Source organism: Aotus nancymaae, unplaced genomic scaffold, assembly GCF_030222135.1.
Source record: "Aotus nancymaae isolate 86718 unplaced genomic scaffold, 86718_ANA_hifiasm-v0.15.2.pri h1tg000040l, whole genome shotgun sequence".
Lineage (NCBI taxonomy): Eukaryota > Metazoa > Chordata > Mammalia > Primates > Aotidae > Aotus > Aotus nancymaae.
This window is the reverse complement of record NW_026988454.1, coordinates 39,542,443-39,559,501: the sequence shown is the minus strand read 5'-3', so window position 1 is coordinate 39,559,501 and position 17,059 is coordinate 39,542,443. Positions and strand designations below refer to the sequence as shown.

The 17,059-nt window shown below is 32.2% G+C and overlaps 1 protein-coding gene across 12 annotated transcripts in view; it reads right to left on the bottom strand.

Annotated features, from left to right (window-relative positions):
- PTPRK (protein tyrosine phosphatase receptor type K) overlaps positions 1–17,059 on the bottom strand; it is a 554,712-nt gene that overhangs the window by 19,427 nt on the left and 518,226 nt on the right. For 7 of the 12 annotated variants that reach the window (XM_012435091.2, XM_012435085.2, XM_064360707.1 and 4 more), the window contains 8 exons: positions 15,753–15,913; positions 9,421–9,605; positions 7,677–7,764; positions 6,216–6,292; positions 6,003–6,020; positions 3,426–3,462; positions 2,035–2,132; positions 1,516–1,632 (listed from right to left, as the gene is read on the bottom strand). In XM_012435091.2, the coding sequence (XP_012290514.1) occupies positions 1,516–1,632; positions 2,035–2,132; positions 3,426–3,462; positions 6,003–6,020; positions 6,216–6,292; positions 7,677–7,764; positions 9,421–9,605; positions 15,753–15,913 (781 nt within the window). The other 5 variants (XM_012435093.2, XM_012435094.2, XM_012435088.2 and 2 more) reach the window with 3 other exon arrangements.

Sequence of the window (17,059 nt, the reverse complement as noted above, 5' to 3'; positions counted from 1 at the left end):
AATTAAGCTTAATGGTTCTTTCTGAAATCTCCCATATCAATTGCCTATTTTATTCTACTTGATTTGTTGAAGAATTTTTCATATGTATTTATAGTCATAATAATCATGATTGTGTTGTTCTGTATAATGCTACCTTCAACTTAATATTTCATCTAATTATTTTTCATGTTGGTAGAATAGCTTACAAATATTTTTGTAAAATACTATTCAACTATTTCTCTATTGCTAGATGTGTATGGTTATCTATAATTTTCTAATACTATAAATGAAGTCATTGTATTTTAAATAAATTCCTTAGGAAAGACTCATGAAAGTTAACTTCTCAAAGAACATCAATATTTTAAAGCTCTGGAGATACACTGTTTTGTTGACTTACAGAGGGTTTGTAGTGATTTAACTATGATAAGTAATGTATAAAAATATGTTTCAACACACTGTAACAATCAATGAGGATTGTTACTCTTTTTCAAAATTCTTGCTGATTTGAAAGGACAAAATGGTATGTAAGTATACTAGGTTAAACATTTTAATAGGCATGTTAATAGCTGTGTTTCTTCAAAGATTCTAGTGTTTTCCCTTCTACTGGTATTAGCATTATAAATTAAGGACATTAAATATTCACATGGTTCTTTTGTGTGTATGTACCTTTGATGTTTTTTGGCCACAGGTAATTTTACACTTTTGTGTGGTCAAATCTACCAAGTTTTACCACAAAATGTATTTCACTGTTACTATGTTCCACTTCAGTCTACTGCACTGGCCACTCCACCTTATTCTTTGCAATATAACACCTTGAATTATCCTTTTAGAAATAAAATTCAGATCATGTTATTCCTGGGCTCCCAAACCCTGCAATGGCAGCCTAACTCAATTTTAGTATGAACTAAAATCATCATGGCCTACAAGGCACCACTTAACCAATTTTGTGATTTCTCTGCCTTCATTCTGTATTTATTTCCCCTTCATTTATGGATCTCTGAACATCCTGGCCTGCTGACTGTCTAGATTCTAACAGCTTTACAACACATGTCTCCAGGCTTCTGAAATGACTCTTCCCTCTGTCAGAAACTTTATTCCCCTGGACATAACCTGTCACTCCCTCACTTACTTCAGGTCTCACTCATATTACTTTCTCAGCAATGAGTTCTTCCTTGATCATCCTTTCAAAATTGTAAGCCATTTCTTCCCCTGCCTCAATAATATTCCCTACTTCCTTTTCCAACATTATTTTTCTCCACAGAACTTGTGAGGATGTATGATATAGCAGTTGATTTATTTATTTTTGTTGCTGTCTTAATGCAACAGTCTATAAGATCCACAAGAGTAGAGATTTTAACATGTGTCCTAAGGTTTAGAAACATGTCTGGCACATAGTAAACTCTCAAATAAACATCTGTGGAGTGAATACACAAATGAATGGATTTTATAGCATCATCAAAACAGAACTTGACAAAGATTTTAAGAGAAAAAGCAGTTTTGATATAAATTTTTTAAATAGAATTTTAGAGTACTTACCCTTTCCAGGGTAAATGTCCTAACTACATATTCTGCAAGTGGTTCCATCTCTACACAGGTTACTTTGAAGTCACCATAAACTTCTGTATCATCAGGCCAATATTTATAGCATTTAACCTAAGAAACAAAAAGAATACATAGATAGACGTGAATACATAATACTAATTAGCCAAGATGATTTAATTCCAGCAATAACTCTTGGGATCACAATTAAAACTTATTTAAAAAATCTATACATGAGAAAAAAAATCTATTATACAATAGAGTTCATATAGTCTCACAAAAAATTCACAAGCCTGATAATGCAATTAGATTCTAGTACAAAATTAAAGCTTACTTTATTACTCAATGAGAAATCAAATAATTTCTCAGCCATTCAAAATCTACTTAGAAGTCAACTGAAACGTCGTGCCTGTAATTTTTTTTAAACAATTGGATAATATTCTATTTTAAATATCTATATGTTGCTTTTCAACTATACTCATTTTTATGACAAAAAAATAGTTTTCTTCCTCTTACCCGGCCAACTTCAACTAAATTTGTAACCATCACAATGCAAGCAGATTGTTCTTGCCAAATCATCCTCCAGAAATCATATACTGTTTCATGAACGGGACCTATGAAGAAATTAATTTGAATATTATGTTATCAAAGGAATTTTGTAGTTAGTAGGAAGTTTAGCTAAGATAAAAACAGAGTAAACTAAGTAATTCCAAAAAAAGGTCTAATAAAAAATGTCACTGAAAGTACTTAAATTAGTTCATATCTAAATTCCCACAATAGGCAAAAACATAGGCATATATAAATTTATGTATTTTTTTTCAATTTGCCCTCTATACTTCCCAATTTAGAAGAAGCTATCGCTAGTTTCTTGGGTATTTATATCTGTCACTAAGTCCCTTTAATGCATCTTCAAATATACGTAAAAAAATAAAACTCTTATGCTACCATTAACCAGACAGCATATATTACCAATTAAAAAAATTCCCACCATTTATAAATAGTGCATGTTTAGGGATTAATAAAAACTTATCCTTACACATAAGGATATATCCTAATTTTACCATATATTATAATCTGTAAACTGCAAAAGCATGTGCTGGGCTATTCTCTACTGAATACCATAAAATTGAATATCAACCATAGATCAACCACTATGGTTGATCTTTCTAACTTTAAGGAGTATACAACTGAACTCAATTACTCCAAAGATATATGAAAAAATAGAAAAATGATCCCTGTCAAAAGAGTAAACCTAGTTTTTGTTTTACTTTCCTTTTACATAAAATAGATGTACAGGTTTCTCTTCTGAGGGCTAGTAGTCAATTTAGAGAGATAACTACAGATGCTTTTTTTTGTTTGTTTTGATACTTTTATTCCCTAGTGTACCACTATAAGAACATTTCCCTACTTCCTTATTTTCTATGAAGAATTAACTTGACTAAATTCCCTCTAGCTCTTTGTTTTGTCTCAGTCTTGACTTATCAAAAAATTGCTCAGTATAACATCTCATTATAACAATATTGGTCTTGGGTACCATTAACAAACTTGCTGCAAGACAGGCCTCTTATTTGAGACTTCTTTTTCCTTTCCTCAAAAATGAGTAATTCCTCTGCCTGGCACTAGTGACTAGTTCTCTGACATATCTGTATAACAGGGATTAAATCATAACAACCACTGGTAGCTTTTCTTTTACTTTTAATTGAAAATTAAATCAATCTTAAATTTATATGAGCTTTACACACATAAAAAATTGTACCATACAAATGAGTAATGAGCACTGTTAATCAGAAGGGCTATGTTTTTCCGTTACTAAGATTAAATCCACTCCCCTGCCAGAAAAAAAACCCACCATATACATGAATAAGCAAGTTTGTTTTTCTGTAACAATTAACAAGGCAAAGTTTTACCTTGGGTTGCAATGTAATGACTTGGTCTCTGGTAGCCCTAAAACAGGAGAACAAATTAGTTATCATTTTACATCAATATCAGAAATAAATAATGAAGGCATAAAAGGATGAAGACAACCACCTGTTAAAATTAAGTTATAATAAAAAGTCCAAAAATGAGTAGTGAACACATAGTTCACTTCTCAAACCTACGTTATCTGAAAGGTAAACGTAAAACAAAAATGAGATATTTTAAAGGCTTTGATTGGAATATATATTGTATAATTGATTTTTATTTGCCACGGAATAACCTCATAGATTTTGTTTAGTTTCACTAAAATGTTTATGCCTTCATGTTCATCTTTAGTCATTCATTCCTGGTAAAATAGTGTTTAAAAATATTAATTCTCATTTTATCATCCAAAAGTACAACACACTGCATTACAAATGGACGAGGACATATTAGAACCGTAAAAAAAAATAAATAAATAACAGAACATTCCAATGTTAGAGCTGGACAATGCATGTGTGTATCCAATCAAACTCCTGCTGAGATTTTTAGAGAATATTCCTGTTCTATAATATGTTCAGAGATATGCAAAAACTATTTTGTGTGGGCTCATCATGTTAATTTACACACACAAAATTATAGGTACACACATATATATAGGGAAAGCAGAGTTTTCAAAAGTACATCTTATCTTGAGCAAAAATTAAGTATTTTTTTTCAATGTGCCAAAAGTTCTGTTGAAGAGGAATAAATTGTTAGTTGCTCTCAATTGGTTTGAAGAACAATAAACCATGAGTTGCAAAAATCTTGATGATATGATCCTAAGTTCCGAATTTGTTGCGTATTTACAAATGGGTCTTAGTAAAAGTCTGTGGTACAATTTGTCCAAATATTGGTGTGGGCAAGTCAATACACATATAAATACATGTGAACTGAGATCTCCAACATAAAATTTAATAGTGTGAGCATTACATTGTTGCAAATTTGGAAGATTTCAAATTTTTAATATACCAAAATAGCACAGTGTTTTATGGAAAATTTTTTCTAAGCTTTACAAGTATTTCATTTCCAGTTCTTAAAAAAATACCAATTGAAGAAGCATATACTTATCTAATGAACTAATGGGAGAGGGAAAATTATGAAATTGTATAGAAACTGGGCAAAATACACTGGGGCCTTAACAGAAAGATTGGATAACAAGTCTTATTTAAAATACAGTCCTACCGTATGAACAATAAAATAGTTTTATAACAAGGCTCCAGTGTACATGTCCTAGCAGAAAACCAAGGTTAATTAAATAGGTAAGAACAGTTACAAATTTGTCATAGAACTGTTGATTTTTTTATTCTAAAACTTAGACCATTAGCTTAGTTTTACATAATGACGTTTGATAAATTTATATCATGAATAAGAGTGCAATTCTGATCAGAAATTGAACCCATATACTCATATACTATGCTTTATAAAATATATTAATTCAACTAAATACATAATTACAATTCATAAAATAACTGTAAAATGTGAACTTAATAAATACGATGAAAATTATTTCCTATTTATGAAAATTAGAAAATGTTGGGTCCTAGGTTTCCTATCTTTCATGTCTATAAAATTATGCATATGCTGCCATACTTAGTACCTCTAACTTCTGTCTTATAATTATCCATATTATGAATTGATTTAATTACAACACACCTCTATTTTAATTGTAAAAAAATAGTTGAAGTTTAATGAGTGCTAAAAATGAGCTAGGCATTGGGCAAAATGCTCAACATGCATTACTTCATTTAATTCTCACAACAAAATGATGAAGTTAATACTATTATTATTATCTCCACTGCAAAGATAAGGAAACTGAGGTACAGAGAGAGAAGTAACATTCCCAAGATCTCCAGTGTGATTATGGACCAGGTGGTATGACAAAGATCCTGTTCTCCTTATAGGTAATGTAAAATATTGCCCTTTAAGAATGTTTTACATTTTGTTTGATCGTTACTTCCTTTAAATAAAGAATTTGCATGTAGATATATAAGTGACCAAAATTTAACAGTGGGATATATGATCTAAGCAAACTTTTCCATTTCTGTGATTCGATATATATATGTGATATGTGTATTTTACAACAGCAATTTAGTAATTATTTTGCCTGAGTAATTTTATTACTTTAAAAGCCAATACAACACATCACAAAATAGTCTCCCTACTCATTTTAACATCAGAAGTCAAATGTAAAAAGTAAAATTTCAGTAACACTAATACACATTATACTATCCAGCTTCTCACATGTTTAGGGAAGGGTAAGAATAAAAGCCAGAAACAGAAATCATCAACAAATAAAACTCGAGTACATAATACATTGTCAAAGCTAAAAATGGTCCTGTTTTTCTACACAAGAAAAGGGAAGGAGGTAAAATAGGTTTTTACGCATGTGAAAGAATTACAAAAAAACGAACAGAGATATACTGTATGAAGCTAATTAGGTGAAGCATGCAGAAATAACTAGTAGTAAGAAAGCATTAGTAATAACTGTAATTAAGAATATTTGTATTTATAATAGGGTGCTGTTATTTACATATAGTGGTACTTACATCCCTGTACAGCCAAATCTACAGGCCAAACCAAAGTCAGGTGTGAAAGAAAGCACAACAATGTCAGTAAGTACTAGGACGTAGAACAAGGAAAAGTGTACAGTTTGTACTTTACTTAAAAAAGCTAGCAATCACTTTATAGGTAATAACAAGTGAAAAGGTTCATATATAAAAGCCAATAAAGTAGACATACTGAACTATAAAAATACTTACATCAATATAGTTGGCATTAATATAATCTGAGGAAGGATCATCCTCTACAGGTTGCAAAATTACTCTGGAGTGATCATCTAAAAAATTTAAATAATAAATAAAAGCTGTTAAATGTTCCCCCTGTTCTGAGGCAATGTCACTGGTAGAACAAAGAATTTAGTGTTGCTCATAGTCATATATCGTATACTACTACCAAATCAGTCCTTTGAAGAAATACACGAACTTTAGTGAGCCTTGCTATTACAGTTATAATATTCTGTGACTAAAGCTTCATTGACTTGAACTTTCATAGTTAGCAAGTTTTTAGGAGACATAAAATTGTCTGGTAAGTAATCATTTGAGTGACAGAACTGTCTACATAAATGAAGTATACTTAACTTCTAATTTTGCTTCTTAGTCATAACTTTAAATGGGTTGGATCCTTTTCTTCCGCACTTTGCAGCAAATGAGCAACAAAACTAAAAAGTGAATTTTGAATTCCTGCTATCAGTTTCTTATTCCCTGAGAAACAAGGTTAGATTTTGAGATATTCATAAGATACTTCAAAATAATTTTAATTCAGAATAGAGTGTTCTAGGTGAATCAGCAGCTAGTTACAAGCTAAACTATCTGCTGATTTCCTTACTAATCCTGTGGGTTTTTTCTGCTAATGACTTTATTATCCCATGTATATCTTGAGGACTTACTCAGGAGGAAGTCCCTAATGATAAATAATATTGAACAACTGGAGTTTAGACAGTGGGTCCAAGTAAGAATTAAAGGCATGTGGAAAGAATAACACCCCAATCTTGAATATGTTTGATGGGAGTATTAAAACAATTTATAACTGAAAAGATCTTATTTTTTCATTAGTCTGATAGTCTCAGCTGTTTAGTAACACCCTATGCATTTATATACACATGAAATGAAACAGCAAGTTATCTCCACAGGGTGAAGTGATTGACTCAATTTAATTAATGAGGATGATGGCAATTACAGAATCATTGCTAATAGCCAATGCTGTTTTCGTTTGTTGTTGCTGTTTTTTGAGACGGAGTCTCATTTTGTTGCCTAGGCTGGAGTGCAGTAGCGCAATCTCTGTTCACTGCAACTGCCACCTCCCGGGTTCAAGCAATTCTCCTGCCTCAGCATCTCGAGTAGCTAGGATTACAGGCGCATGCTACCAAGCCAGCTAATTTTTGTATTTTTAGTAGAAATAGAGTTTTGCCATGTTGGCCAGGCTGGTCTCAAACTCCTGACCTCAGGTGATCCACCCCTCTAGGACTCCCAAAGTGCTGGGATTACAAGCGTAAGCCACCACACCTGACTGTAAATGCTGTTTTAATATTAAATAGATTTCTTCCTAAACAGACACACCACTTTCCAGGATTTTTCTTAATGTTTAAAACCATATAAGAAGCTCACTATTTACCTTCATATATATAACAATTTACATTCATCAAGAATTGTATAAGAACTTACATGCTATAATATTTCCATATCGGTTTTTTGCTCTATTTTGATCTTTTTTAGCTACATCCCAAGATGCTGACTGTCCTTCAAAGAAGCTCTGGGAAAACAAAATAAACAAGCAGACTGAATTTAATTCCTTCTTAAAAATCAGGTTTATCTGTTCTGAAGCCCTAAATAGTAAAAACCACTTTCTGAGAGAGGAAAGGAGTCCTACAGTAGTAAACAAGTTTCACTCTCAGACCTCAAAGCCGCTTTGTTGGATTCATACTTGTTCATCTTAGTTTGGATTGAGGTCAAATTAAAGACAAAAAAAAAAAAAAAAAAACTTCAGAGAAAAAATGGACCTTGAAAGTATTTCGAATTTAAGATCACTATAATGATGAGAGGTAGAAGTAGAAAAGTATCATTCTTTTCAAAATGTATTGAATGATAATGCATCAAAACTGCAAAAAAACTTTTAATGAGTATCTTTCAAATGTGCATCATTTAGCATTTATAACAGTGGAAAGAAAACCTGATTCTCTCCACATTTATTCATTAAATTGTGTGCAATACATCACATTTGAGTTTCTTTGAAGATCATGAAAAGGATTGCGTCTTTACAATAAGGGACCATATGAAAATTAAAATGGAGTCCCCTTCTTCAAGAATCTGGGAACAGATTAATTTATTGACTAGTTTAATTACCATACACAGCAATTTAAAACATGAGTCTAAATTTCATTTTGCAAAAGAACTTAAACTTTGCTCAGCACAGGAAATGGGGTCTTCAAAGAGCCAGTGGTCTTTGAAGAATGGTACACAGGAATACACATGAAATGAACAAAAAGAACCAGGTCTGGCAGAATAGTCTAATTCCTTGTACTTATTTTGTTATGACAGCATAGTGTTTCTCGCATATATCTAAAACTGACTTTCAAAATTCAGAGATAATTAACACTCCTAATTTAAGGTATAAAAGTAATCCATAGATAAAAATATTGCTTGGATTCTTTCACTTTAAATGTGTGCATACTGTGATGTGTTCATGGGTAGTGGATTGGCTTCCTTCCATGTCCCAGATTGGATTTCTCAGTAAGTGAAGGGTGACAAAGGAACTATTTCCCTTTTGCTATATTATATTTGTTGGAATGTTTGGTTTTAAATTACTGCCTTTGTAAGATAAGTCCTGGAATTTGGTTTGAGTAGGAAGGGGAAATAAGGTTGGAAGAATTTCCCACTGCCTTCTTCTGGCTTCTCAATGTTGTTTACTGGATTTGCAATGCTCTATTTTTCTTCTCAGCCACCCGCAACCAATAATCTATAAAATTTAACTGAGAGTGACAAGTAGTACATTTAGAGCACGAAGCTTCATCTGATTTCTCAATCATAGGGTCAACAAACAAAGAGGCAGAGAAGTACCTGCTACTTGATTCATTCAAATGATAGAATCTGTAATGGTACAATGGGACCCAAAGTATCTTGCTACTTGATTTTTGCATGGGGAGATACGCAAAGTGTTTTTTAATACCATAGTAAAATAAATTATGGAATCCAATATTAAAGATTCTTGTAATGAATTTAGACTCAGATATATCTCTGGAAAGTGCAATTTTTTCCCCCATACTACTTGGTTGTACACTCATAAACACTAGATTAGAGAGCTTACAGAGCAATCCCCTCCTTGTTGTGTTAAAGAGAGGGAAAAAAAGTTAAATTCCACTGAGTAACATATTTAAAAATCAAATTCAATACAGTATGGAAGCTTATTCACCTCATATTCCTCTTTGAACCCATAGCTGTCTGAAGTCTTCATGAGATTAATGTGCTGCAGTAAATCAGCTACCCTGATGGCTGGATGCAGCTGTCCTGTCTGGTAAGGGGATTCCGTCCCCTCACAGAGGTAGCGAGGTACGTCTAGAAGGCGACTGGACTCTGCTGTAGCACTGTGGTTCTCATCTGGCATTTTTCAGATTTCAGAAGATTAAAAAAAAGACAAAGTTATCTTGTTTTATATATATATATATATGTCTATGCAATGAAGATTTTAAGACCTTAAGATCTTTCTGATAACAAGAGGAATTCTGGGAAAGAAATATCAGACATATAGGCCTAGGCAGCATCCATCTCCAAAGAGAAAACTCAAGGTTTGAGGTCAGAGTATATTATGTGTATATCAGCAAGACAACAGATGCTGTGAGATGCAGGGAGACATCTGATAGATATTTTAAAAGCTTAAGTGGGAGATTTTGCTGAGTTCTTTTTCTTGCATCTGCAGTCACAGCAGTATAGAGTGGGACCAGAGGACCCAGCTGTCAAGTGGAGAGCTGTTTTCACTGCGGATTAAGTTGACCAAACCCTGACCAAATCACTGTGGATTAAGTTGACCAAACCCTCCTTCCCAACCATATCCCAACCTCCCTCAGAGACCCGATATAGGTGACCCATCCCCAAAGGACTGCTCTTCTTGTTCTTATGGCCCCTATTCTCTGGGGCTTCTTACCACAACACACTGCACTGGGAAACATGGCCATTCTACCTAACTATCCCCTGATGCCACTCTGTCTGCCAGACAGACTACATGTGCATTTATATCCAATATCTGCCACCTTGACTTACTACTATTACTGTTTTTATTGCAAATGTATTTTGAGTCTCCTGGCCACTCTGTGAGAGAAATCAGCATGTGCTTCTCAAATTCTTTTCTGGCCCCTCCAGGTGGAGTTACAAAACTCCTTATGTTCCCATGACCTCTTATTCATTTTTACATGTCATTTCACTTACTCTATATTTTGATAATTAATTTACTTGTCTATTTTCCTCACAAATTCTGAACACAGAGGACAGAGAGAATATTTTTCTTTCTATTCCTAGTGCCTGATGCATAACAGTCACTCAATAAATATTCCAATGAATGAATTAAAGTCAACGGAATCCCTGACCACCCTCGATTAAGTATAAGTCCCTTCCCAATCGTATTATTAGCTTAAAAAGAAAAAAAAACTTGAAATTCTTTTTCTGTCATAAGAAGAAAAAAACAAGAACATTTTTGCCTATGAAGAATACACAGCATTTTAATGACCAAAGTACTAAACATTACAATGAGAAGCATGCTCATATTTATCACATTTAAACTTACCACTTAGAAAAAAAAAACAAATGTTTTAAGAGGTGTTACTTTGAAAAGCATTATACTGTCATACTCATTAACAGAAGAGAAAATACACTCTTGAGGGAACTTTTTTTTAATGATAATGCATACTGTAGAGAACGATATTTAATTAACAGTGAAACATATTTCAAGTGCTAGTACATTTGCCTGTTCTATTACCAACTCTACAAATAGGATATGGCAAAAAATGAATTGTTGTCCCCATGATAAACATTTTTTCTTCCTGGAGAAGGAAAAAAAAAAAGAACCCTACAATCAGATTTGTGTGCCTCTATAATTTAGCCTGATTGCATTTATCTTTACTCCCTCTTATTAAGATGAATGCTTTTTTTTTTTTTTGCATTCATTCCTAAAAATATCACATTGAATTAAAAAAATCCCTGATAGATTCTGTTGTGACCTAATCACCCAAGTGAATTCATATCTTTTAGACTTTGCCCTCCCATCTACACAAAAACATTAGCTAGCAGACATGATTCATGAGAGTTTCTTCTTCTCACTATGACACCAAAGTCAATGGATCTACTTCTATTATAATATTACAATCAAGAGACTCACATAAGGAATAAATACATCTCCCCAGAAAACTTAAATTCTGAAGCAACTGATTTGGGCACTGCCACAGAATACACAGTTAAGGATGAGAAGTAAAGAGAATAGATAACGTCAGAGAGGCAAAATGCAATCACTCGAGCTGGAAGAAGGTAACCAGCCCCAGAGCTCACTTTTACGTGCTGGAGTAGCAGAATATTTACAATTGAAAAAGGCTCAGTGGGAAACACAGAATTCACTCATATTCTAAATCTTACAGATGACTGTTTCCTAATATAAAATAGACAGTGCCTTTTGTTTTGCATTAAGCTTTAATACAGTACAATGAACAGTAAGGTCTTTAAAATAATCACAAATGCATTATTAATATCAATACATTTCCACCTCATTAAATCACCTAATAATGTGACTAGTAGTGAGGGTACATGTACTAATCATTATTCTTATTATACATTTAAGAATAATAACTTGAAATACATCCTTGATTGAAAGGTTTTCTGGAGTTCTTTGCAATACACTTACCTGTTATAGGGACTTAAACCCAAAGAAGCAGTAAAACACAAAAAACAAAAATATGAATTAATATGAAAAGTTTCTAAGCCCTTTTAAATCAGTATTAGCATTAAGCAAAATTTGAAGTGATTTCAGAAACTGCATTATAAATACAAAATCGATTGGATGCAAAACTCTAAAGACCACAGTCCTAGGAATAATGAAAAATACAACAAATCATTTCTATATCAAATATGATTAATGAGATATTTAGCTTTTAAAGAATGCTAGTACTTTTTAAAAACCAGCTTGATTTTCAAAATGAAATAAAATGCATAATGAATGTTTACATAATTAGATTTTATGATTGTATTATGTTAAATCTAGATTTCCTTGAACACGAATTTGCTTTTTCACAGGGAAAATTATTATAATAATTATTTATAGTTTATAAAACTTGTACACATGATCAAATTTTCTCTTTATAATAAAACCCCATGAAAAAGGTATGGTAGGAATTATTATGCTGTTTTACAGATGGAAAAACAAAGATGTAAGGTATTTTTATGAGTTCTTATTGTAAATCCACAGGAGGGCGAAGACTTGGACTTAAATCTACATATTTATAGAAAAATTAGTATTTAGGCAACTTTTTTTCCAATTAGTTATCAATATTTTAATTGAAATTTATTTATTAACTTTATACTGACAGCATTTGACAGTGCTTAGCAGAAGATGATATTTTCAGAGGCATCTGATGTCTCCCTAATGATCCCCAACGATCATCATTTATGGCTCCTCCCTGTGTGATCAGACCACTCCCTGGGTCAAATCCCCCAGTTCACTTCCTATCCATTACTGGGGGACATCAAAGGGAGAGTGCGAGCGGAGATGAAGAACACTGACTTTCAGATTATTTTTAGAATATATATCCTTTACAGTAATTATAAAATTATAATTTTAAACATTTATTTTAGTGAATAAGAGGCCTATTTTACCTAACTCAGTTAGTCGTGTTGTTCCAAAATATTTAAAAAATGCAACTGAACATTGACTGCGTGGATAACAAAAACACAGGCATAAAGTATAAGTTAAAGTTTTATGTTCATAAGAAATATTAAATATAAATAACATGACAGTTTAGAATTTTAAATATATATTTATCTGATAAATCCCATATTTCTTTGGTTAAAGCTTAACTAGAAACACTGGTAAAACTGATATGAAACCTGTGAACATACAGGCAAGCTGATTACGAATCATCAGTGTATAGTTAGTCAAGGAATAGGGTACAAACTAAAACGAAACCCATTCCATTCTTAAATATAAGGGTAGATTTAAAAATTAACATAATTTTAAATCTGAAAAAGTCCTAATTGTCATTAGCAATAGTAGTTGTCCTAGATGTTACGCAGTAGTAACCCAAGTAGCTTGTTCTAAATTTCTTGGAAGATAACACTACTTATCAGATAAGGTTCATGTAGAATGTCAAACCCCACATCAAGATTTTAGCAAATTTACCTATATTAAAACATTCTTAATAAAGACAAAGACTAAAGCAAATGCACATTAATCCTAGTGTTCACTTGTAAATTTGTTCTTTTGTGGTTATAAATTAGGAGGATTTAGAAAAATCCCTTCCCATCATGTAGACTTTTACATATGAACTAGTTATTCAGGCAACACTGAACCCTGAGACGTATGCATTTGGCTTCATTCTACTAATTTTGACACATTAATATTAGTCATACATTAAGGGCCATTGTACTTTTGCTCCAAATCTAACAACCAAGAATTAAGAATACATTAAATAACATGCCTTGCTAATTTGAAATCCAAACTAGATCTGATATTGGGTTGAACACAATTGTTCTCTTTGATAATACAATGGCTGTCTATTTTCAAAATCAAGCTGCCTCCTGCACTATAAATAAACTCTATGTGGACAAACCCATGCAAGGAGGTGTGATCCATGCAATGAAAAATGATAAAGATTAGGGCCTCACCTAACACAGCAGTCGGTACAAGTGGATCATTGGGCACTGCAGGAAAACAAAGCTCATGAAGAAATATATTGCTCTAAAGTTGTTTTAAAAATTTGTTTTCTTTAAAATAGATTTATGCTTTCTTCAGCAATATAATGATTAAACTTTCTCAGATTACTATATTCTGCAAATGAAAATTTTTCTTTCCCAGCTTGGGTTATATCTAAACATCCAGAGAGGTATATCTACAATTATAGTTCAGAACTCTGTTTAATTAAAAAAGCCAGAAGATTCAATTTGACATTATAAAAATTATGAAAAAAGAAACCATGTATTTTAGATCTATCAAGTGTAAGGTATTTAAAGAAATAATTGTCTCATATTCATTCCAAATAATTTTTTTCAGTTAGCTGTGGGAAATAGATTTAATCCTTTCTGTAAGTTTGTTAGCTGATGTTTATAGTTATACTGCTGAATTCAAACTTTTGAATAAGGTCCTAGCATAGGCAATAGATAGACAAGTTTGGGATGCATGAATGCTTTCAACTCCTTAATTGATTAAATATAAAATTAAGTAGTAAAGAGATAATTCATTTTTATTTTCAGTAAAACTTGCTTTCAATAGTGAGTATATTTATGTCTTTCTCCATCATTTATCTATAGTGAAATGAAAATAAAATAGATCTGAAAGGTCCTGTCATGATTATAACTAAATTCCAAAATGACTTATGCATGGCATTTCTGACTACTAATTTGGTATACATATATATCATAGAAAATGATGGGCTTCATTTTAGGTCCAATAGTCACTTAAAAATTTTACCAAGCTGAACAATTCAGAAAAAAATTTCCCCCTCTGAAAAGACATACACAACCATACAACCTACAAATACGTTGTTTCCAATCTTACTAAAACATGTTCATAGTTTGTATTGGAGGTAATACTTATATTGTTTCTTTCCTTATACTCATGTTTTCCAAACTGGGGTGAGCATATATCCAGGATCTGTGCCAAATATCATAAGGCCCAAGTTATACAAGGCCAGTATACTCAGGAGATATACTTGATTTGCCTGCCCCAAGCATCAATTTTACTTGAGGATTTGAAGAAACAAAGTTAGGCAATTTGACTAAATTTAATTAACTTAAACAGATGCACTATAGAACAGAATATAAAATTCATATGAAATTTGAAAGTAAACAGTAATATTAATACTGGGGTAATTATTAAAGTCATCTGCTTTTAAATGGTACTTCAGTGGAAATATTTTAAAAGCCTTGCCTTCATAGACCAACATTAGAATTTTCTAGACAAATGGATAAATGAATTTCACTATTCTTTGCAAATCCCCCAATTCGAGTATACTTTTGGACTTCACAGCAGATACTTAAGAGCATGTAGACTAATCTATCCCTGAGTTAAATTTTTAGTATTGCAATTCTCCAGGAGTTTACAATATACTACTTTAATGAGCTGATTTTACCTGTGTCAAGAATTCCCAGGAAGAATTACTGTTTCCTCTTATTGCAAAAGAAACTTTCATCTTACACAAAGGAAGACGCAAATAGAAAAAATTGTAAATTCTGACATGAAATAACTTTAGGTAGGCAATCATGTATTTTCACTTAGACCAATGACGTGTGCTATGGACTGAGTGGCGTATGTTTGGTATATCTCTTGTGATACAATAATAAAATTAAGAGTTTGAAGCTGAACTAAATCCAGTATCAATCCTGTTGAGAATCTTTATTGTAAGTTCCATAATGTCCTCCATCTCTTTTTCTTCTTTCTAGCTGCTTCTTCCCTCTCTTTTACTGTCTCTCATTATTCAAAAGGTAACGTGTAGAATTCAAAGCGAACTTAAACCACAACATCATTTATTAAAATTCTAATGAAAAACTTACATCTTGGACTAAAGTTATGTTGGTCCATGAAGGTGATGGAAAGAGGATCTTCTGCATGCAGAGTGCTCTGATCAGCATAGCTTCGATCCATTGCATTCACCATGTGAGTCATCTCCTGCCGGGTATTCCCCATGGCATCTTTGCGTTTTTTAGCAAGTTTACTGCCAAGGCAAATACAAAAGGGAATCCTTAGTGTTTGGGGCTTGCAGGAGAGTTAACACCAGCAATAAGCGGTTCAGGGGAGCCCGAGGATAAGGTTACAAACATGGGTTAGAAACCCCAACCACTGGTCATAATTTCAGGAATTAAGTTTGACATTCAAACAATTATATTTGTTCCTGCTTTATTTTGTCAGATGGATATTTCAATATTCATGCTGTCAACTCAAATCTCTCATCATTTCCTGTATTTTATTCCATTAATATCATAAAAATTATATTTATTAAAAGAAAAATGAATACCTCTTTACAAGAGTAATTCAACAAATATTTCATCTAAAGTCAAGTTTTGATATTCCTCCTGGGTAATTAATTCTTTTAGTTCTTTTTAGAAATAACATGACTAACTTTTCAAGTCTGTTTTACTGTAGCCACCACATTAAAACAAAGAAACGTCTCATGCTTCATTCTCTGTGCTATTATTAAGTAAAAATGCAATGTGTAGTATTAACATATTTAGGAATATATTTATAACATCAATCAGAAGCTAATCTTAAGACTTTTAGAATAAACCATTGCTAGAAAATTTCAAGTACATATTAATACATGGGATTAAATTGTATACTGTCTAAGAAAAGTACTGAGAAAAGTTTTAAAAATGGTATGTAAAGGTATGCAAATTATCATCTTGGAGTATTCGCATGGTCAAATCTTAAAAATGTGTTTTCTAAGTAGAACCACATGGCATACTACCACCTACAGCAATGCTTTATAAATGCAGAAAGGCATATGATTTAAGGAATTGGAAATTAACAGCATTAGAATTATGAACTACTCAAATATTGGCATGTTTATCTTACATATCATGGATGTAAAATATATTTTAGTTCTTTGTGAATGTTACACATGAAACATCCAAGAAAAAGGCTATTAAAGGCATATAAAATATTTAAATTATACTAACAAGAACATTTATATATAAATAAAGGTACTCTAAAAGCCTGTAATAGGCAAATTATGTTACTAAGTTTATGGCAGCAGTTTATATCACCTTGGAAATATTCTTCAGCTGTTTTAAGAACACCATTCCTCCACTAGATTATAAGCCTCCAATGGCTTATAAGCTAAGCCATTTTCTTCTGATCCTCA